At 40.5% G+C, this 19,207-nt stretch overlaps 1 protein-coding gene across 1 annotated transcript in view; it reads right to left on the bottom strand.

The window, feature by feature from the left end:
- Positions 1–19,207, bottom strand: part of nrg3b (neuregulin 3b) — a 173,562-nt gene that overhangs the window by 2,525 nt on the left and 151,830 nt on the right. The window contains exons 4-8 of the mRNA XM_070852349.1: positions 18,492–18,518; positions 14,633–14,735; positions 12,000–12,126; positions 6,795–6,904; positions 1,887–2,069 (exon numbers count right to left, since the gene is read on the bottom strand). Coding sequence (XP_070708450.1) covers positions 1,887–2,069; positions 6,795–6,904; positions 12,000–12,126; positions 14,633–14,735; positions 18,492–18,518 — 550 coding nt within the window. The remainder of the gene's footprint in view (positions 1–1,886; positions 2,070–6,794; positions 6,905–11,999; positions 12,127–14,632; positions 14,736–18,491; positions 18,519–19,207) is intronic.

The following is a 19,207-nucleotide window of genomic DNA, read 5'->3' as shown; positions in this document are numbered from 1 at the left end:
CTTGTTGTCGTATGGCTGGTAAGTAGAGAAAAAGACGTCATTTCATCCTCATGAAATGCCAGTAAAATATACTTGACTGATGGATCTGCAGGGGAATTATCAGACACTAATGAGACCTAAATTGTTTAACTGTACAAATGCAATCTCCCCCAAGAAGATGAGAAGCCCTATTATTTCAGCTCCACTCCTAAACACTTGAAAAAGCTGTGCTAGGTTTAATTGCCTATAGCTTACAGATTTCGCCTTTGTGATTTAAAAAAATGCCAGTTTCTTTATTAGTTTGTTTGTTATTCTGTACGTATGAATGCGCTTGTGCACATCCGTGTGTGTGTGTGTGTGTGTATAAAGAAGGAAACTGTTATGCTCCTGGAGGATCTCTCTGCACAACCGTTTGAAAGAACTGCTGAGCTCCATGGAGCTTTGTTTAAACATGTAAATTATGGAAATAGGTCACATAAAGAGTTTGGCAGCTTGCAGTGTATCTTACAAGTCACTGTAACGCTCAATCTGGTTGGCATGCTAATAGGAACATCGCTAGGCACTTTTAAGTGTGTGGAATGCACAAGGGACACTACCGCTTTAATGACAGACGTTACTGATAACAGTGCCATCGCTCAAGTTGCACACACTGACAGCAAATTAGGCTGTTTCTGAGTCATATGCTAAAGAGGACTGCCTTACTCATGCTTAAAGATGCTATTTTCAGCATCTGTAAATAAAACCTAAAATAATTCAATGTTGTTAGAGTTGCTTGTTTAGGATGAAGAGCTTGACATAATGCATTATTCTACTAAAGAAAACAGCCATCTCTATGAACACTGTAAGATAAATATTTTCCAGGTTTTGAAGATCTTATGTAACGGTCTTATTCATGATCTGAAGGAAAAAAAGTTTGAACTGCTGCACTGAAATAATGTGCAACTTTGCTTCTGCATTGATCATGCCTTGATCATTTCACACCAAGCTACCTTTTTTGGAACCATGCCAGCGAGCTTCATCAGACTGTACTTTCCAAACATGCATGTTATTTTAAGCCCCCAGATAGCCAACTGGTGAGAGGTAGCTCTGCCAAAAGTCCTCCCTGCTTTTAATGCCTCCTGAAACAGCGCCAGTAGCTGTTCTTCACTTGTGATAGCCATGAAAATAGGGCAACTCGCTGTCCTTACTCGACATCAGGATGAGCATGAGGAGAATTCAAGATGTGTAAATGCCTGAAATTAATCCTTTGCAATTTGTAGTCTTGTTCTAGAAGGCTGCAGTCGCCAAATGTGGCTCCATATTTAGCTTGTAAATGACAGACAATGTATTTATTTGATATGTGAACCATGAAGCCTCCACATAATGCTCGAGCACGAGGCGAAATCAAACCATCCTGGACATCTTGAAATTCATATGAACTCGTCTATCATCTGGTAATTAGCTTTGGCGCTGTTGTTGTATTTTTGAACCCTGATAAAGCCATACACATAAAACACATTTTTATTCACAGCAAAAGCCCAGTAGCGAGTGTTGGGAGGATTACACACAGACTCATATCTTGGACTTCCCCGGCACCCTGATACTGTTGAGTGGTTGGGATCAAGTGTGTTCTCCAAATTAATTGTGACAGTCCTAGTTGAAGGAGGGCACAGCAGATCTCATTTATTTGCCTGGATCACATTTCATAAGCTAGTTCACGGATTTGAACCAAAAGCATTTCAGTCCTAAACTCATTTCTCCAAAAATTATCCTTCTGCCACTCCAACTTAACCTCAGTTAGTCCGGGGGTCTATATCACTAAATTGGCTATTTGACCCTGGCGTAGAGGGCGGCAAAGAGAATTTCCTCTTTGCCCCTTCAAACAAACATGACAAAACTAACAAAAAAAAAGACAGAAAAAGTTTCACCTTCTTATTGACTCCATGTCTGTTGACTCATCCTCCTGCAAGTGTTTGTAGACGTGGCCAGCCACTCTGGATCCATCGATGAGATTTGTCGTTATTTTGTGTTTGCCTCTGGAAATGGGTGGGGTCCTGAAGTAGCTGGTATCCCTCCATTGTTGGGCAGGACTGAGAGAAAGAGAACTACTCCTGTAACCAGAAGGAAAACCAACGTGGGGACAGTTAACACACTATTTTACAATCCTGCATAGATTCAAACACCACTGACTAACTCATTTATTGGATCAAATGTATATCATCTCCTGTGTTCGCTGATGTAAAGTGGACTGAAATGGACTGACCTTTCTGTTTGATGTTTGAATAGAAAAAAGAAATATCATATTCCACATTCAATTGACCTTGGTAATGAAGTCTAAGCATCTGACATGGGTATCACATTCATGTGAAAAGAATTCTAATTTGCCAGTAAGCAATGCAATTTACATAAACATTAAATAATTTGTCAGGGCTCAAACAAATAGAGGAGAGAAGCAACTGTGGTGGAATAAGACTGAGACTTTAGGTTTGCAGCCATGCTGGAAGCTCTACGAGGCTGTATTCAGGCACAGCAGTGTTTCGAGCTAAATACTAACAACAGCATGCTACTGTAGGATGCTCACAGTCACAATACAAACTTGCTCATGATTAGCATGTATTAGCATATTTACTAGGTTCACCAGTTTAGCCTGTAAGCATGGTGAAATGTGTTAATCATAAAGTACAGCTGAGGCTGATGGGAATATCATTAGTTTTGCAGGTACTTACTCATAAACCAAACTATTGGGGAAGTCAGAGGATCACCAATTAGAATTTAACCACTGTGGACCTGGAATATCTTTTGAGACTATCTGTCCACTACTTGTCAAGATATTTCACTCACAGCCACAAATGTCAACCTTAAATGTTATTTTGTGAACGTTAAAGTGTACTACAAGTTGCCAAAGCTAGAGAGCATCTTCTTATAATTATAGGCTGGTGTCGTTCTTATACCCACATAAAAATGACCAGTACATACTTATTTCCTGCTGCCGTTAAGGATTGAAGCGGCAGCTCTTAGAAACTGTGCTCCCTGCCTATGCACACTGTTTCTAAATTGTTCTGTGGGCAGTAGGTGGTCGACTTCAAAGCAAATCCCTGCACGTCTGCACCAATAAAGCAATGACATGAAATGTGAATCAAAGTTATACTGCACTCTGTTGCAAGCTGATGTGTGTGTTCATCATGCAAGAACAAACAGCTCCCACAGCAGGTATAGGACAATAAAATCAAATCTTCAATTTATTTGAATACATTTCAGCACTGTGGCTCCCTCTTTGATCACCTGCTACTGCTCTTTTGTGAGCAATAGGTCACTTGATTGCGTTAGTTAAACTGAACCAGAACAGCAACCCATAACATATTAATACCACTGGGTGAAAAACCTTTTTGTATACACATAAATCAGTGACAAATAATTAATTTTGGACAATTAAATCATTTGGCATTCTGGCAGCCACAAATTACAAAAATAGTGCATGTGTGAGGTGAAGCTTTGTAAATGTATTAAGATAGTAATCAAGATGTCCAAACTTTAAGATTTTCTGTCTTTTCCTTAAACTAAACTCCCTCATTCCTTCCTAAATAGCCCAGTAGACATCTGGTTATTAATTGATAGCTGACTGGAACACAATACAAAACATATTCAGCTATAATAATTTCCAAATGTCTGTGGCTGTGGAACAATAAGCATGGATAATGGCTCTAGTCTTTGCCAGCATTAGCATTTGTACCAACTGATGTTGTAAAAAGTTGATATGAATAAAGCTGAATTATGTCAGTTTTGTTGGCCATTAGCATGCTGATTTTTTAATTAGGATTAACAGAAAGCTGGAAATATTAGAATATGTTTTTGTGGACAAAATCGCCAGGCTGTTGTAATTATTCAATGTTACATGTTAAGGTCTAAAACTGAAAGGCAGCTGCTTATCTCTGCCATTCACTGGAAATGTACAGCATCCTGATGTTGAATAAGTAAGCTCGACTGTGAGAGTAATCCAGCACATATTTTAATTGGTTCTTCTCTGTTTAGAGACATGGTAGAGAAGACTGGGAGCCAGAGGACCTGGGCTAAAATTTGAGGAAAAACCCTTCTCCACAGAACCAACAGCGCTTCTAATGTTTCTGTCTGCTCAGCATGTGAAAAACTCATGCTCACTGACTCGACTTGAGCTTATTGATTAGCCTACGATACTACAATTTCCTCATATTCCAATCATGACAATGACAATGATTGATCAAATTCCACAAGAATACAAATGAAAACAATGATTGACTACAAGCAGTGCAGTGATTATACATTGACCTGGACGGTGCTAGTTCCAATGGATTTTGCTGGCAAATCACTTGCTTGAGGAAAGCCAGGACAGGGTGAGCTGTGCTGGTCCGTTTATTGTATCAAAATTGGAAAAAAGTAGTTCAAAATTACTGATTTGTTCTGCTTCTTCACTGATGTGTGTAAAACAAGGAATGTGCTACATAGTGAGAAAGTGTTAGTCCAACTATTTAATTTCTTAAATGTGGCTCAAGGAATGTCTTTCTTGAGTCCAGACTGAAATATCTCGACAATCACTGGATGGATTGTCGTGACGGATGATGGCATTTCGTGTGCATGCATAACTATGGACTGAAATTTGGCACAGACATTAATGTTCACCTCAAAATTAATTGTAATACACTTGGTGTTCTCCTGATTTCTCCTCTAGCGCTACCATGAGGTCTTGCATTTAATTTCTCATTTATGACCAATACCTGCTACCAACTACCATTCCCATCAGCCTTAGAAGTACTTTGTGTTTAGTGTTAATTAGCAAAAGCTAGCATGCTAACACTAAACTAAGATGGTGAACATGGTGAACATAAACAGCTAAACATTACAGCATCCACTTTGAGCATGCTAGCGTGCCAAAGTCAGCATTTAGCTCTGTCCATAAGTCCAGCCAAACAGACCTACTTATGTGGCTGTAGACTGTTGCTGTTTTTGGTTAATGAGCAGACTACATGTTATGTTTTAATCTTTATCTTATGCGTATATTGTTAGTGATTTATGTGATGTTTCCATTGTTATAGCAAAACTCCAGTTCAACATATAAAACTCTGCATTCAAGCTGGTGATTCAATCTGCACATGCTCATACCCAGTGATAAAGCTCATGATACTCAGGTAACCTTTTGCAACAATATTGATGGTCTATATTGACATGTTTTTATGGGGCATTTCTCCTGATAGCCCACAATGTGGTCCTGTTTCTCAGGTCAATAGCTGAAAGCATCTCAACACCATCCATCACAGTCTATTTCTCCTCTGCCTCCTCCTACTCTGAGAGAAAGCTGAACAGATGATTGACTGTCAGCTGCCCTCCATGCAGCACCTGCATGACACTGTGGAGAATAAAAAGCCAGGACAAGTTGGCACTGTCCCTGCAGCCACACATGACAACCTTTCGGAAAAACTTTCCTCTGTGACACAGCACAGGTCCATTAAAACAGAGAGCAACTGCCACCTCAGTGGGGTTTTCACTAAAGTTGTCATCATAGTCAACCAGACATCTAAAAGCTCTCTCTGCCTGCCTGTATACACACAACGTCTGAGTTCCCCATTATCTGCGCAAATATAGCTGCCTCTAATCACTGTACATCTTGTGCTGTGTGTCCTCGCTGTAGATTCTCAGTCCCGGCTTCATCCATGATCGAAAGAAACCTTCTTCAACGTTGGGTGAACATCATTAATTGTGAATGTGTGCCTGTGCCCATGCCATCAAAGCAAATTAAGCTTTTCTGTAAGCATCCCAGACAGGCCCATTGTAGCATGCTCTATACCCACATCCCTGTGTTCCTCTGAGGATTTGAAATGGCAGCATTGGATACAGATTGCTGTCATGACAAAGCACAGCTGCTTCTGAGATCCTTTGTAGCAAAATGCTGTTAATTTGGTTGCATCTTCTGTCTTTTGAAGGATGGCATGCAAGGATTTTTGTTGAATCAATGTTTAACATTAAAGTTCACTTCCCCTCAGAGGATGTCTCCTCTTCCCCAATCTCAGAAGCCATCAGCTATCATCTGACAATGATTGGCCTCTGGGGGAAAGCACCAGTGTTTTCGGGCTTCTGACGAGGCCAGCAGATATCCCGACCAGACAACATTTTGGCCAATCTCTAGAAAAAGTTAGCTGCACATGAATGCAGATACATTTGATAAAAAGCTATATTACCATCAGAAAATAGCCGATGGGTTCCAAGATTGGTTTTCAGCCAATGTGCTCTGCCTCCTTTGTGCTCCACACACATTGGTCAAACTACAAACGGATTACAAACAGAAACCTGACCACTTCCAATACCAAAAATCTTGTCCCTTGCCTACAGATTCTGCATTCATATGCAGATGTGTTTATAGGGATTACCTCTATATGATCTTCCCTATCAGTGTGGAAGTAGTCGTTTCAGAATCTGCCTGAGTACACATTTAATAACTTTGCACAATTTACTGGACATGCCATATAAATAGACAAGTACTTACTTTCCCATCTGTTTTGAGACTCTCATTTTCATTTCATTAAACTAGCTACAACAATAATCCTGTGAACGCCAGATACTGACTAAGAACATGCACACAGCCAAAGCTTATAGAGTTGGCAGTGTTTCCAAGATACATATGAATATAGTTGCTCCCACTTATAATCACCTTAAATCTTTCTAACAATTTTACAAATGATCTGTTTATTATTTGAAGGTCTGTATATTCTACCATATTGCATTACATTTCTGACTTGGCTGACTATTGTATCTGGACATAATGAAAGTGAAAGATATGTAACAGACTAGAAACTAAGACATATTTTCACCTGAAGCGTTTCCCTTTAGACAGTGCTCTGCTGAGAATAGGAGGGGCTGCTGTTGATGTGCCGGGTGCCACGCTGCTGCCCTTAACAGACGATCCATGAGAACTGCAGCTCTGGAAAAAGGAGGAAGAATAGTGAACAATTGTGGCTTTAGAATGTATCCTGCTGCTATGTAGACACTGAAAGGCTGTTTGATGCTTGGATTAAATTGTCATAATGATCAAGATCAAAAACAACATGTTCAGGTGTTTATGTAAGTCGACACAGGAAATATGCTCAGGGTATAATACATAATTCTATACTGTATGTGGCTTAGCAGTAGGTCCCCACTCAGGTTGAAGTCCCCAGTCAGGTTGAGGATGTCCTCTCACTGATTTATCCCCCCTTAGTAAGGCAGGGTGTCTTTAATTACACTTTACATTTTAAACTGCAGATTAGAAAGGGGGGGGGGGCGTTTTATGAATACACTCCACCATGGCCCTCATAGCACTCCTGCTGCACTGAAGAATTAATCCCACACAAGATTACATTAATGGTTTCCTGAAGAAGTTTCCCCCTCAATTCTTTCCTTTATTCTTATCAAAATGAAACACCATTATCTTACAACAGGCCCCAGACAGAGCTCTGGCACAGCGACCATAAATGCCCCAAGAACCCCCCCACCCCACCCCCCCTCCCCCTGTGAAACACTAAGTCATGAGATAATTCTGTTATTCCAGTTACAGTACTTCCCGCTCTGCCCTGTCTGTGTGTCTGATTGTGCATCATTAAAGCAATTGCATGTGACTTACAGCTGGTTCAGGGTTCTCATGCCTGATAAGCCTCTTTTTCTCTCTTACACCCCTGACTCCCAGAGGGAGCTGTTACTGCTGTTCACTAGTTGTGCAAGAAAATAGGATCATTTTGGCCACCCTCTCATATACCCTGCGGGTGCAGAACGCCTCAGTTTCTGCAACAATTGCCGTGGCAAAATTTCCTGGAGGATGATATCTATGTCAGGGGATAAAATAAATAGCTTGTGGCAGACAATGGTGAACCTGCGTCGCGTAACCTGTTTCACCCATTCCCTCCTATCTCACTTTTACCTTATTTTATGCCAATTGTGAAAAACCATGGATAAGCGTAGCGCAATGTGGATTTCTCTCAAGGGGAGACAAAGGGAAAATACACGAGCCTGATAGAATAACAGAAAAATCTATCAATATGTTGACTATTAAGTACATAACAAGAAAGCAAAACCTATGCATTCAGAACAGCAATTATCCACCAATGGATTACCATCAAATCACATGTGAACTGTGCATAATGACATATTTGACCATTCTTCATGAAGGACAAACCACTATAATTACATGTCACCTCTCTGAACCAAGACGTGGATTATATATGGATTGCATGCACAATTGTGGCGTTAAATGATATCAAAATGTTTAGAATTATGCACTGACATGCATATTAGCACAGAGTTTGTTTGTGTTAATAACATTATTAATTGTGAAGCTGAAATCATTTATATCATCCCTGCTGCTGTCACAGTATACCTCCTCCATTTTCTGTTCATACTGGCACCCTGGTATATTCTCTAATGGCATTGTGCCTTCAGATTATTTTAAAGCTGTAGTAAATAAACACAACCTCAAGAGACATACTTTCCTGCACATGAACTTCAGTTTGTTAGACATATTTCCAGAATTATTTGAAAATACCCAAGGAGAGCAGGAAATCTTTAGTTACCTGGCGCTTTCTTGGTGTCTTGTTTTATAGACAGACAACACTGTCTCTGAGAACATGCGACCTCAGAGTGTTGTAAAATTCACTTTGGTGTAGCAGAAGGCGACCTTGTGGCACACTAGAGTTTTTATTAAAATATTCTGAGGTCACATGTCTGTGGATTTTGGTACACAAGGCTCTGTCCTGTGGCCTTAACCGTTCTCTGTCCCCATGAAGTATTCATACAGTATGCTCACCCACAGCTTCAGCTGAGGGTGACTCAGACTCTTCTTAGAGTAAGGCTTGACTAGTTAGTTACCATCACTGCAACTTCGAGCTGATGGGAATTGAGTTTTTGTGTGTCGTCTTCCCAGTCTGCGTGCCCCTATTCCTTCATGTTGGTGCATGTCTGTTTCAGCTCAGTGTGTCTCATGGGCTTCTACCCTATCTCTTTTTATTTGAGACACAATTCCATTGCCAGAGAGGTGTTGATTCAACTCTCAGAGGAGATGGGAGGTGTTTAACTATGCAATTGCATTTCAAGTTCAAGTTCAAGTTCTCACTTTCTCTTGTAAGTGCCTTGAAACAAGTCATACTATCATATATGACTCGTAAATAATTATATGAACATTTACATGGCTTTTCACACTCACAATTACAGATGGAGGGAAAATATGCACAGGAATGTTTCCAGATGTGCAAATTTGCAATAACAGATGGAACAGATGCAGAAATATGTACAAATGCTGCATATGTCACTGTAGAGAGAAGTCAGATTTGATAAAGAACTATAAAGTACGCTTAGTGGAGAGGCAGTGCCGGTGCCCTGGTGCCTCATTTAAAAGATGCCGAAGGGTTTAGTAACTTATTAGGTGGCTAAAACCTGAAGCGTTGCTGCACAAATCATTGTGTAACAATGATGTCAGCATATACTGCATAAGTCTTTACATTCTTACTCAGAACACCTTCAGGGCAAATGTCTTGGTCTATAACACCTGAGTCCAGGGGAGTTGACATATTTATGAGGAGGTTAAAGAAGCTGGAGTGGTGCATCAGTTTTTGTTACAGAGATGGTATGGAAGACACTGACCAAAATGGACTTCAGTTTCATCCTCCCCTCTCCACCTGCCTCGACAGGGCCAGCCTTTTGTTTCCAGCTCACTGCACTCATCCTCCACCTTACTGCCTCAAATGCACACAGTAGAAAGCACTGTGTTCTGATGCTGAGTAGTTATGCAGCATACACCAGATGTTTTCAGCCTTAGGAACATGGCTCTGTTTTTCCTTGTTGAGAGTTTACATTTTGTCAGTCTAACTTCTCCTTTAAGGTAAACCCTTGTAGGACTGCACCACCCACTGCACATGTCCTTTCTCTAGGTGGTTACAAGCTGAGGGAGTGGGTGGAGAGAAGCACTGGTCTGGGGTCGCTGTGTCAAATCTGTGGAAAAATAGGTTTCACTTGTTAATCTTTCCTTGGTCTGTTCAGCTCATGCCCCCTCCTGGGTGCTTATAGCTGGTGATCTTTCACATCCCACCTTAAGCTTCCTTCACACGGCTCTATTATAGCTTGTGTTTCTGTGTTGTGTTATTACTGCCTTTTATGTTTGTCTTTGCCTTCCTCTTGGCTTCCTCCCTGTGCCCACCTCTGAAAGCATTTTGCGGCTGGATGCAAGGCTTCGCTACATGCTGAGCCCTCATACATTCCTGTCACCACATCCTCACAGTCATGGTGTTGATATAATAGCCTGCTATTGTGCTATGGGACAATAGGCCTGTGTCTGACTGAAATACACTAAACTTGGCTCCGATGTGCTGTGCCTGGTTCAGTGACAGAGGAAACTTTGGGGAGTTGTTACAGTTACAGAGCTGAGGTTTTTGTGCAGTGTTATGAAATTGGTTGTGCAGTGAGGAAATGGTGTGCAACACAGCTACTTAGCAGCTACACCGTTTACATCAAATGTTGTACCACTTCTTAGCTGTCAACCACTGAAGGCCATAATTTCCAAAGACACCCTCACAAAGCATTCAGATTGTGCCAACTGCAGTTCTGTAGGTGGCGCTAGCTTGAGGGGTGTTTCTTTTAGAATGTGACACAAGACACTGTTGCATTATCAAAGAGCCTTAGTATGGGCTACGAGTGCTAACACAGGAATGACAGAACACGGCTGAACTTCTTCTAAAACAGGCGTGCCACCCTCTTGTTCGCAATCAGTAAAGTGTGCTCACTACCTACCTTTACACAGACATATTTATGTGAGAGTCATGCAAACTGAAGGAAATATGAAGCATTTATTTATGTTTTTACAATTTGTTAGTGTCAGTAACAGTGAAAGACTTCCACGTCTATAAACAGCAGGCGCACATTAGCAGAGCTATATGGTGCAACAGGTATTACTTCCTGAAACAATGGAAGAAAGCTACACACTGAACATGTTCAAAAACGATAAAATAGGATGAAAAAAAAACAGGAACAAATAATAAATGAACACATTATGTGACCATTTTTCTAACACCAAACAAAAAGGATGCATTCGGGAAAGTGCTAATGTGTCATAGTGATTGCACTCTTTTGATGAGACCTTTACGAGTGTGCATTAGGCTGCAATTACCCAGGGATTCTGTGGAGACATCAGCAGTATCAGTGCAATCTCCATCCTCCACATGCTCTGCTATGAATGTCTAGGTCAGTTCTCTCTCTCATGCAGTGTCTGGTGGCTTGTAATTAATTTAAGCTACTTTTTCTTTTATGTCTACACCCTGCCATTTCATTTTACTTACCCGGGAGTTTGTCTTTGTGATTTGTTATTGTTTGAAATAGGTGTCCTAATTAGATTTTTATCCTTTGGCTCTTACAGTTTCTCTCCAGAATGTCTTTGTGTTGTGTTTCTTTATTAATCAATAACTGAATCACCTAACTTTGTTTTCCTTTTCATGTCTGAGCTGGTTGAGGGTTCCATTTTGCACAAACTTCTCCATCCTCCTGCAAATGTTCAGCTCTTTTCCAAAAAGGCAAAAACATGGCAGGATGCAAAATTTTATTGTCAGTACCGCAAGTGAATCTACCTGCACAATAGTTTTGCCAATCTCGGTAGTAAAATACCATGAGTAAAGTGACATTTAACATTATTTCTCGCTATGCATTATTGTTGCTGTGCTTGCATGGTGAATTCAGGGTCTGTGATTAGAAGTCTTAGATTAGAATTTCCAATCTGCACTTTGTCACAGAAATCTGTCGATGTGAACTCGACAAGCAGATCTTTCCTGTATAGCACATGATGCATTTATTTTGAACTATAATTCCAAACTGTTTCTCAGCCCATTTCAGATATGAGTGCAAACAAAAAGAGATTAACAGAGATTATTAAGAAATGCGCCATAAATCATCCTGTCAAGCTCTCTATAAACGTTTTAGAGAAGTGCTATACATATTAAGATGAGTCGAGTATATGGATGATAAAGACATGACTGGAAATAATTCAATAATAGATAAAGACGTACCTTTTTGAGTTGAAGGCTGTATTGGAGCCTTGGAGCAGATTTGGACATGAGGCCAGAGGCATTGACACTGCAGTCCCTCAGGCTGCGGCTATCAGAGAAATGAGCCTGGAGTTTTTCTCTATGTCTTCTGTGGAGGAAAGCAGGTGTAGAGAGAGTAAGAGAAGAGCAATATTACGACTAAAATAAAGAGGTTAATCCAGAACAAGAGATGGTTTAATGACAATACAGACTGTAATTAAAAAAACATTAATATTTCCACGGCACAGACACAGCGTTAAAAAAGATAAAAGGAAAGATAACCATGTCTGGCTCTATTTGCTGTTTGCTGTGGTATTTCCTGCCTTCTCTCTTACTCCAATTGCATGTTTCTATTCCAGTCATTGATTTCTTGGCCAGCTCTTTATGCACATATGTAACAGCAAGGTAGGTGATCATATTTATTGATCTGTTATCCTTAATTCCTGACACACACTTTGCAGTATACGTGTAGAAACAGGCACATACTTCACATATAGTACATAAGCCTTAAGATAAGTCCTGCTAGTAAATTAACGTCTATTCAGGGAAGGATTTCCCTTCACGACTACTCATCGTTGACAAGCGTGTACATTTTAAATGTGAGACACACTGTATGCGTTTCTTTTGTGACTTTGTTTCCCAACAAAGGACAGTTGAGGACTTCTGATTTTTGTCAAACGTTGTTGAATGTATGAGCTCCTTCAAAGGTTGAAGTGACAAAGTGAGCACCAGCCAATTTGCAACACGCATATGGGTATTTTTTCCAGAGCTGTAACTGAAGATTTGATGGAGGTGAAAAACATTCAAACTGGCTACAAAAATAGCATTAGGAAAGAAGATGTCTTGCACAATTGAAAATTCAATCAGGACAATGTACCGTGAAACGTGCATTACATGCCTTTGTGATAATATGTTAGGGGAGGAAAGAGAGAGAGAGAGAGTTTTTATAAAAAATACCTCCAGAGACATCAGACAGTTTGCACCTTTACTTTCCAGAGGGAGACTATGAGGATGATTTCTGGTTGGTTACATATTTTAATGTGATATGTATGCACATATGTATGCATGTGTAATCAAAGACTGGGACTGTCACATTGAGGGTGTAAGATAGGTGTTAATTTATCCATGTGCATCTGTTGAGTGAAACTGATTTTCCTTGCTTCATTAGTAGTTTCGATCTTTTTTTTTTTTTTTTTTTAGCTTCCAATCTTTGTAGAATTGTAACCATAAAATAATCTCGGTGCAAACAAAATATAGGAAGAAAAGTAAAATGGCAACTTTTAGCTATGCTAAATATAAAACATGAGAGTGTTCCTTCATTTTGGATTAAACTTTGATTGGATTAAAAATTAATTGATATTTAAGACTTTTGGATTAAATGTTAATTCAGCATTAAATGTTCATTTTTAAATACTAGGTTGCTTAACTCTCTCTGCAGCTGAAGCATGTCAAATGTTTCCTGAGTAGGGGACGTGGCAAGTTACAATAGCAATAGCAATGCCTAATTGCTAACTACTTAAAAGAAGAGTATGTAACAGTGAAAGTAGTAAAATATACAGTATATTCATTGCCTGTGACTGTTTTAATTGAGGCGTGCTCAATTACGTAAGCTTATTATATAAGCTACAGTAGTGTATGGTACAGTACTTATTAATTAATGAAGTTAATTTCATTCACGAGAGATACTTGGCGAGCATCAGCACTACTTTGATATGTCGTCGCTCTTCCTTATCCTGCCTAATTGCGAAATTTTATAACCACGTTCACCACAAACTAGGTTTTGACTTTCATTTCTTTGGGTCTTATCTTAAACTCCTCTGTATAGTATTCAGACAGTATCAAGAATGCAACTTTGCTGCTGGTTAATCTGCTCAGTGAAATATTGGTAAAAATGAAATTTTCAGTCTTTACTGAAGAGCAGAATAAACTAGTATTAGCGGAGAAGCTATCTATGTAACACTACACTAGACTGTCAAACAACATTTGGGTAAAAGGGATTCAATTTAACAAGGACTCTGGGTTTGGATAATTTCCGGTCCATTAATTCTACAGTTGAGCCAGGGCTCTCTAGTCACACTGACCGATGGGCGCTGCGCTACTTACAGCACCACAGGATGGGGGGAAAAAAAACAAAACAAAACAAAACAACCCCATTTTTGTTTATCAAGACAAATTCAATCAACACAACCTACATTAACTCCCCCCCTTCTTTACTTTGCCATTACTTTTCTTTGTCTACATTCCTTTTCTTTCTTCTTCCCTTCAGTGAGTAATTGAATTTGGCAGAATGCTTTTTTGCTGCCTGGTACCCTCTTATCCAGCCATACACATGTACGAATATGCTTAGGCTGTAATGTTTTTTGTCTTATCTGCGTTTGTTTTGTGGGGGGCATTTTGTGACACACCTGCTTGCTAAAATCACTTTACAAATAAATCTTACATGAGTATCTGTCCCAAATGCATCCTACACAATTTCGATTTGATGCCCTGCTGAAACATCCTCTAGCTGACTCACACTTAGAATTTCATTGGGCTCCATGCCATAATAGTAAAGTGCTCTTTCTGCACAGCCGGGGGCATACTCTACTAATGTGGTGCTGGCTGGCATCACTCACTTGTTGCGGCGGTAGAGAGCCATACATGCTACTCCAAGAAGACAGATTCCCGAGGCAATGCTGAAGATGGACAGCACCTGCCTCTGGTAGGTGTCACCACTCTCTGCGGAGGAGAGAATACAGTTCACGCCGTTGAATTTCTACTGTGACACAAAAGATATGGGTTGTGGCTGTGATTGAGCAGGGAGGAAGAAATGTATCACAAATTAACATACCGAAGTCACACAAACAGGGGATGGACGTGCACACACAGCCACACACAGCCATCCACCCACAGTCTGCATTAGCATAAAGCAACCAATGCTGCTGTCAGTAAATGTCAGTGTCTGAGCATGGGATAGGGACATGGCAGACACAGGCAGGGCTCAGTGACATGTGCTAACTGAAGTGTGATAATCATTTCGTTCAAACAAACCCAGCGGGCAACACCGATGGACTGTCTGCACAGCAGGGGCCACATCGAGTGTGTGTGTGTGTGTGTACATGTACTGTATGTGTGTCAGCATTCAGAGACTGATGGCGACAGGGAATTAGCAGCAAATGAATGCTCCCGGAGCTTCTTGTCAGACCCCTGCACATCAGCAACAGAGGCTTAAGGTCACAAGCAGCTGGGACAAGTAGCAGTTGATCCCAGCAGATATCTGTCTGGCTGAACAGCTGGATTGTGGAGCTGCACTACTTACCACAGTGCATGGTGTGGAGATGAAGGCAGAGCATGCACGGGCTTATCAAAATCACGACAAATCGTCTAGTAGTCAAAATGAGCGCAAACTAAAGCCTGCAACGTGGTATGTAACTAATCCACTGACATCTGCTGTGGAGAGTTGGGGATGCTTCTCTGTCCCACTGTCATTCATGACCTTGAACACAACCTCCTATGACATTACTCAGTCACTCCAAAACAATAAATCCCCCTGTGTCTGATCTCACCACCTCGACAACTGCAGAGTGAAGTGCAGAAAACATCACCGCAACCTGTTCATGACCTTTGAGGGCTTGTCTGTGGCTTTTGATGCTGTCAACAGAGAACTGTCCTGGGAGGTCTTCTTCATCCGTGCTTGTCTACCCAGGTTTATCAACTTCCTCCAACTCTTGTTATAAGGGCACTGCGACTGTTGGAGAGCTTCCTGTGCTCAAAGCTTACACCAGAGTGCATCAAAGCAGTCTGTTTGTACAATTTTTATTTTTATTTTTTCATTTTCTTCCTCTACATTACATCTGTGCTGCGTCAACACATTTAAGGGATAGTATGGTAGAACTGAGTTCAAACTGAAAGGAGACCATTTTAATCTCAGAATGCTTTGGGCAAAATGTGAAGATAACATCTGAACACATCCCGGAGTTACAAAATGTGTATGTGTATATATACATCAGAGGTCCAAAATGCCCACTCAGCTCCTGTGAAAAGGAGGTAGGATGGGTCTGGATTAAAATAGAGTCAATCCAAAGACATGCTGTGGGGGTGGACACACTATTGCACACAGGCAAACTGATAATCTGCTACGATTTTGGTAATATTTTTGGTTTGCATTAATATGACAAATAATGGGTTGAAATCATTACATTTGACATTTTTATTCCCAAATAAATGTGTTTTTCAATACAAGGTTTTGGCAGGGTGTGGTTATAAACGTGTTGTAATACAGATATGTTTGGGGCAGCATATTTTCTTTTCAGTTTCAAACAATAAATCTTTCAGGAATTTCAATCATAAGTAATATCTATAAATATTTAACTTAAGCAAAAATATATTACCTTGAACAGGAGAAATGAAGATAAAATAGAGTACACACGAATGGAGCTTCTAAAGATTTTCTTCTGCGATTTAGTAAACTGAAATGTGATATATATGGTGATGCATATAATGATAATAAGCCAATATGGCTAATAATATTAGCCCTGAAATATATCTGTCATACTCTATAGTGCAAAATAGCACTTATCCCACATTTGACATTAGTATTCTAACACTTCTAAGGGGTGGAGCCGACAGCTTGTGACTCACAGATTCAGCAGCGAATGCACTTTACAAATGAACACATGGAACACTGTTCTGTCTTTGTGAGTATTTATTATGTATTACTATGTTTTTTAAGTACAATGCCACTTGTATATCTGTGCCCCTGCAAACCCTCCAGCCTTTGCCATCAGTGAAATGACCTCTGGACGACTGCATCTTTGAAATATATTGGAAATATCTTTCCTTGCTGCCACATCATCAGTGCCCATGTGGAGCACCACCTGAGACAAGCCTCTGCCTTTTTTGGATAGATGAAGCAGGCTTTTCCAAAATCTGAACATAAAAACAGCTGTATACAAAGCTCTGCTGAATGGCTGCAAGGAAAAACCAACATGCAGTCTGTACATAAAACCATTATAGGCCTTTCATGCCTGATGCCCACAAGGCATTCTTGAAATTAGATGCAAGAGCATTGTGGAAATGGAACAAACTGAACAGCCTCAGCTATACTGGCTAAGCCATGTCATATTGACACAGGGACAACACAATCCCATATGCCATAGCAACCACTCGACAGAAGAGTAGAAAAAATGCTATAATGAAGACCATGCTAAAGTATCCATGGCAAAATGGGGCATTCAGCCTGGAATACATCAGGGAAAACTAGAGAGACACAGAGTTTCAGCTGCTGGGCTAAAGAATGCAAGAATATCAAAAGACAAGATCATATTTAGAGCACTCAATCCCACTTCAAACAGAGCTTTGCTGTATTCAGACTGGCTGTCTCAGAGTCAGACTGTCACATATCGGACTTATATAACAGCTATCAAAAGAGTCATTGCTAAAGCAGAAGAGGAAGTCATAATGGAACACAATGAATAAGCAAGTGAGAATGCAGAGTGCTTACCCCAGGACCAAAAAAAACTATCTGTGCTTCTGTCTGTCATCTGTCCGGCTATCAATCGATCAATCCTGTTCTCATTTTCTCTAATGCATCCGCCCACCTGCAATAGCATTCTGAACTAATTTAGACCCCTGATTAAAATCACTGAGCTGAGGAATGCTGGGTGCAGGGCAGGCTTCTCTTTCAAAGCGTCGTCTTCTATTTCCTGGAGCAAGTGTATGACATGATGGCAGCGTATGAAGCCACATTAATGGAAAACTTCACAGCATGCAATGTGGGTTTTTATGTATGCACAAAAGGGAGCCAGAGAGCAAGGAGAAGACTGCAATGAGAAAATGAAAAACATTACAAGTGCGGTAGAGGCTGTGTGTGGGGGGGTTAAGATTGTGTATTCCCTCTGGACAAAGAACAGTGTGTCATTATTAAAGAGGACTTAATCATTTGGAGGAAGGGGACTAGATAATTTGGTTTTTAAAGATTTGTTAACCACCTGGAAGGTGAAAAGGTACCTAAAGTGATATCAATGGAATTCCAAAGTGGTTTAAATTGTATTTTCATTGCCTCTTCTTCCGTTCGTAGACTTCTAGCGTTTGTTAAGGTTTTTAGATCAGTTCCCCTGATCTAGATGTAACTCAATATACCGACAATTATTTTTTTCACACCATGTATAATGTAACAGTTTCAGAAACTGCTGCTAAACTAATACATACGTACAAGTGGCAGATCAGAAAAAACATTCACACATGAACTGCTGCCATCTGTCTGTCTTGCCCTATCCTCATTACATCACTCGTGTCTGAACAGTGCTGTTCTTCATGCAGACAGAATACACCTAATTCACCACCACGGTGTTTCCATGGCGACTGGCCCGCATTAATTTTCCAAGGTGAGTGGCCTTGTTGTGCTGGATTGTGTGTTTTTGTATGTGGTATTTCACAGATGTAAGGCACATGGAAGATGAAGCACTCCACACAGTCAATGAAAAGTCCTCTTACCCATGAACTCGATCCCAAGTTCATCCGCTGTTCCATTCAAGGCCAGATAGCATGAGGGGAGGAAGGGAGTGAGTAAACAGAGAGAGAGAGTGAGAGAGAGGGGATAAAACAGTTACAACATGATGTGCTTCTATCTTACTTCAGAATTTACCGCTGGGAGACACACACACATGCTGCCACTAGACCATAAAGTTTTCTCTGACATGGCTCTCCCTTGTGCACCAGGTAATGAGCCAGCCAGCCCTAGATGCTTGGTATGCTTTTCTGTGATACACTCTGAATTCACACAGCCTGCAGTGGCTTTGAATGAAGAAAGAAAACAACAAAGATATGGGAGCCGAGAGGATTAGAGGAAGGATCATGAAATAAAAGTTGAAAATGACATATCATATAGCTTTATGTCACTGACGTTGCTTTGCACAGGCCTTTTATATTGATTTGAGCCTGAGGCATTGCAGTAATTGTTCTCCTCTGTCTCCAAGCATAGCTTTTCAATATTCACAAACTGGTCGCTTTAAGATGCACCACACTAGCACACACATTCACATGCATGCGCGCCCATAGACATACAGTGCGTGGCACTCTTGTCTGCATGTCTTTGTCTCTCACAAACTCACTCTCTCTGTCTCTCTCTCTCTCTCACACACACACATATGCACACACACACACACACACACACACACACGGCCTTTCTTCATGCAGTTAAGTCTTTCCCC

The sequence above is a fragment of the Pempheris klunzingeri genome, chromosome 20 (genome assembly GCF_042242105.1).
Source record: "Pempheris klunzingeri isolate RE-2024b chromosome 20, fPemKlu1.hap1, whole genome shotgun sequence".
NCBI lineage: Eukaryota > Metazoa > Chordata > Actinopteri > Acropomatiformes > Pempheridae > Pempheris > Pempheris klunzingeri.
This window is presented reverse-complemented; position numbering and strand designations above follow the sequence as displayed.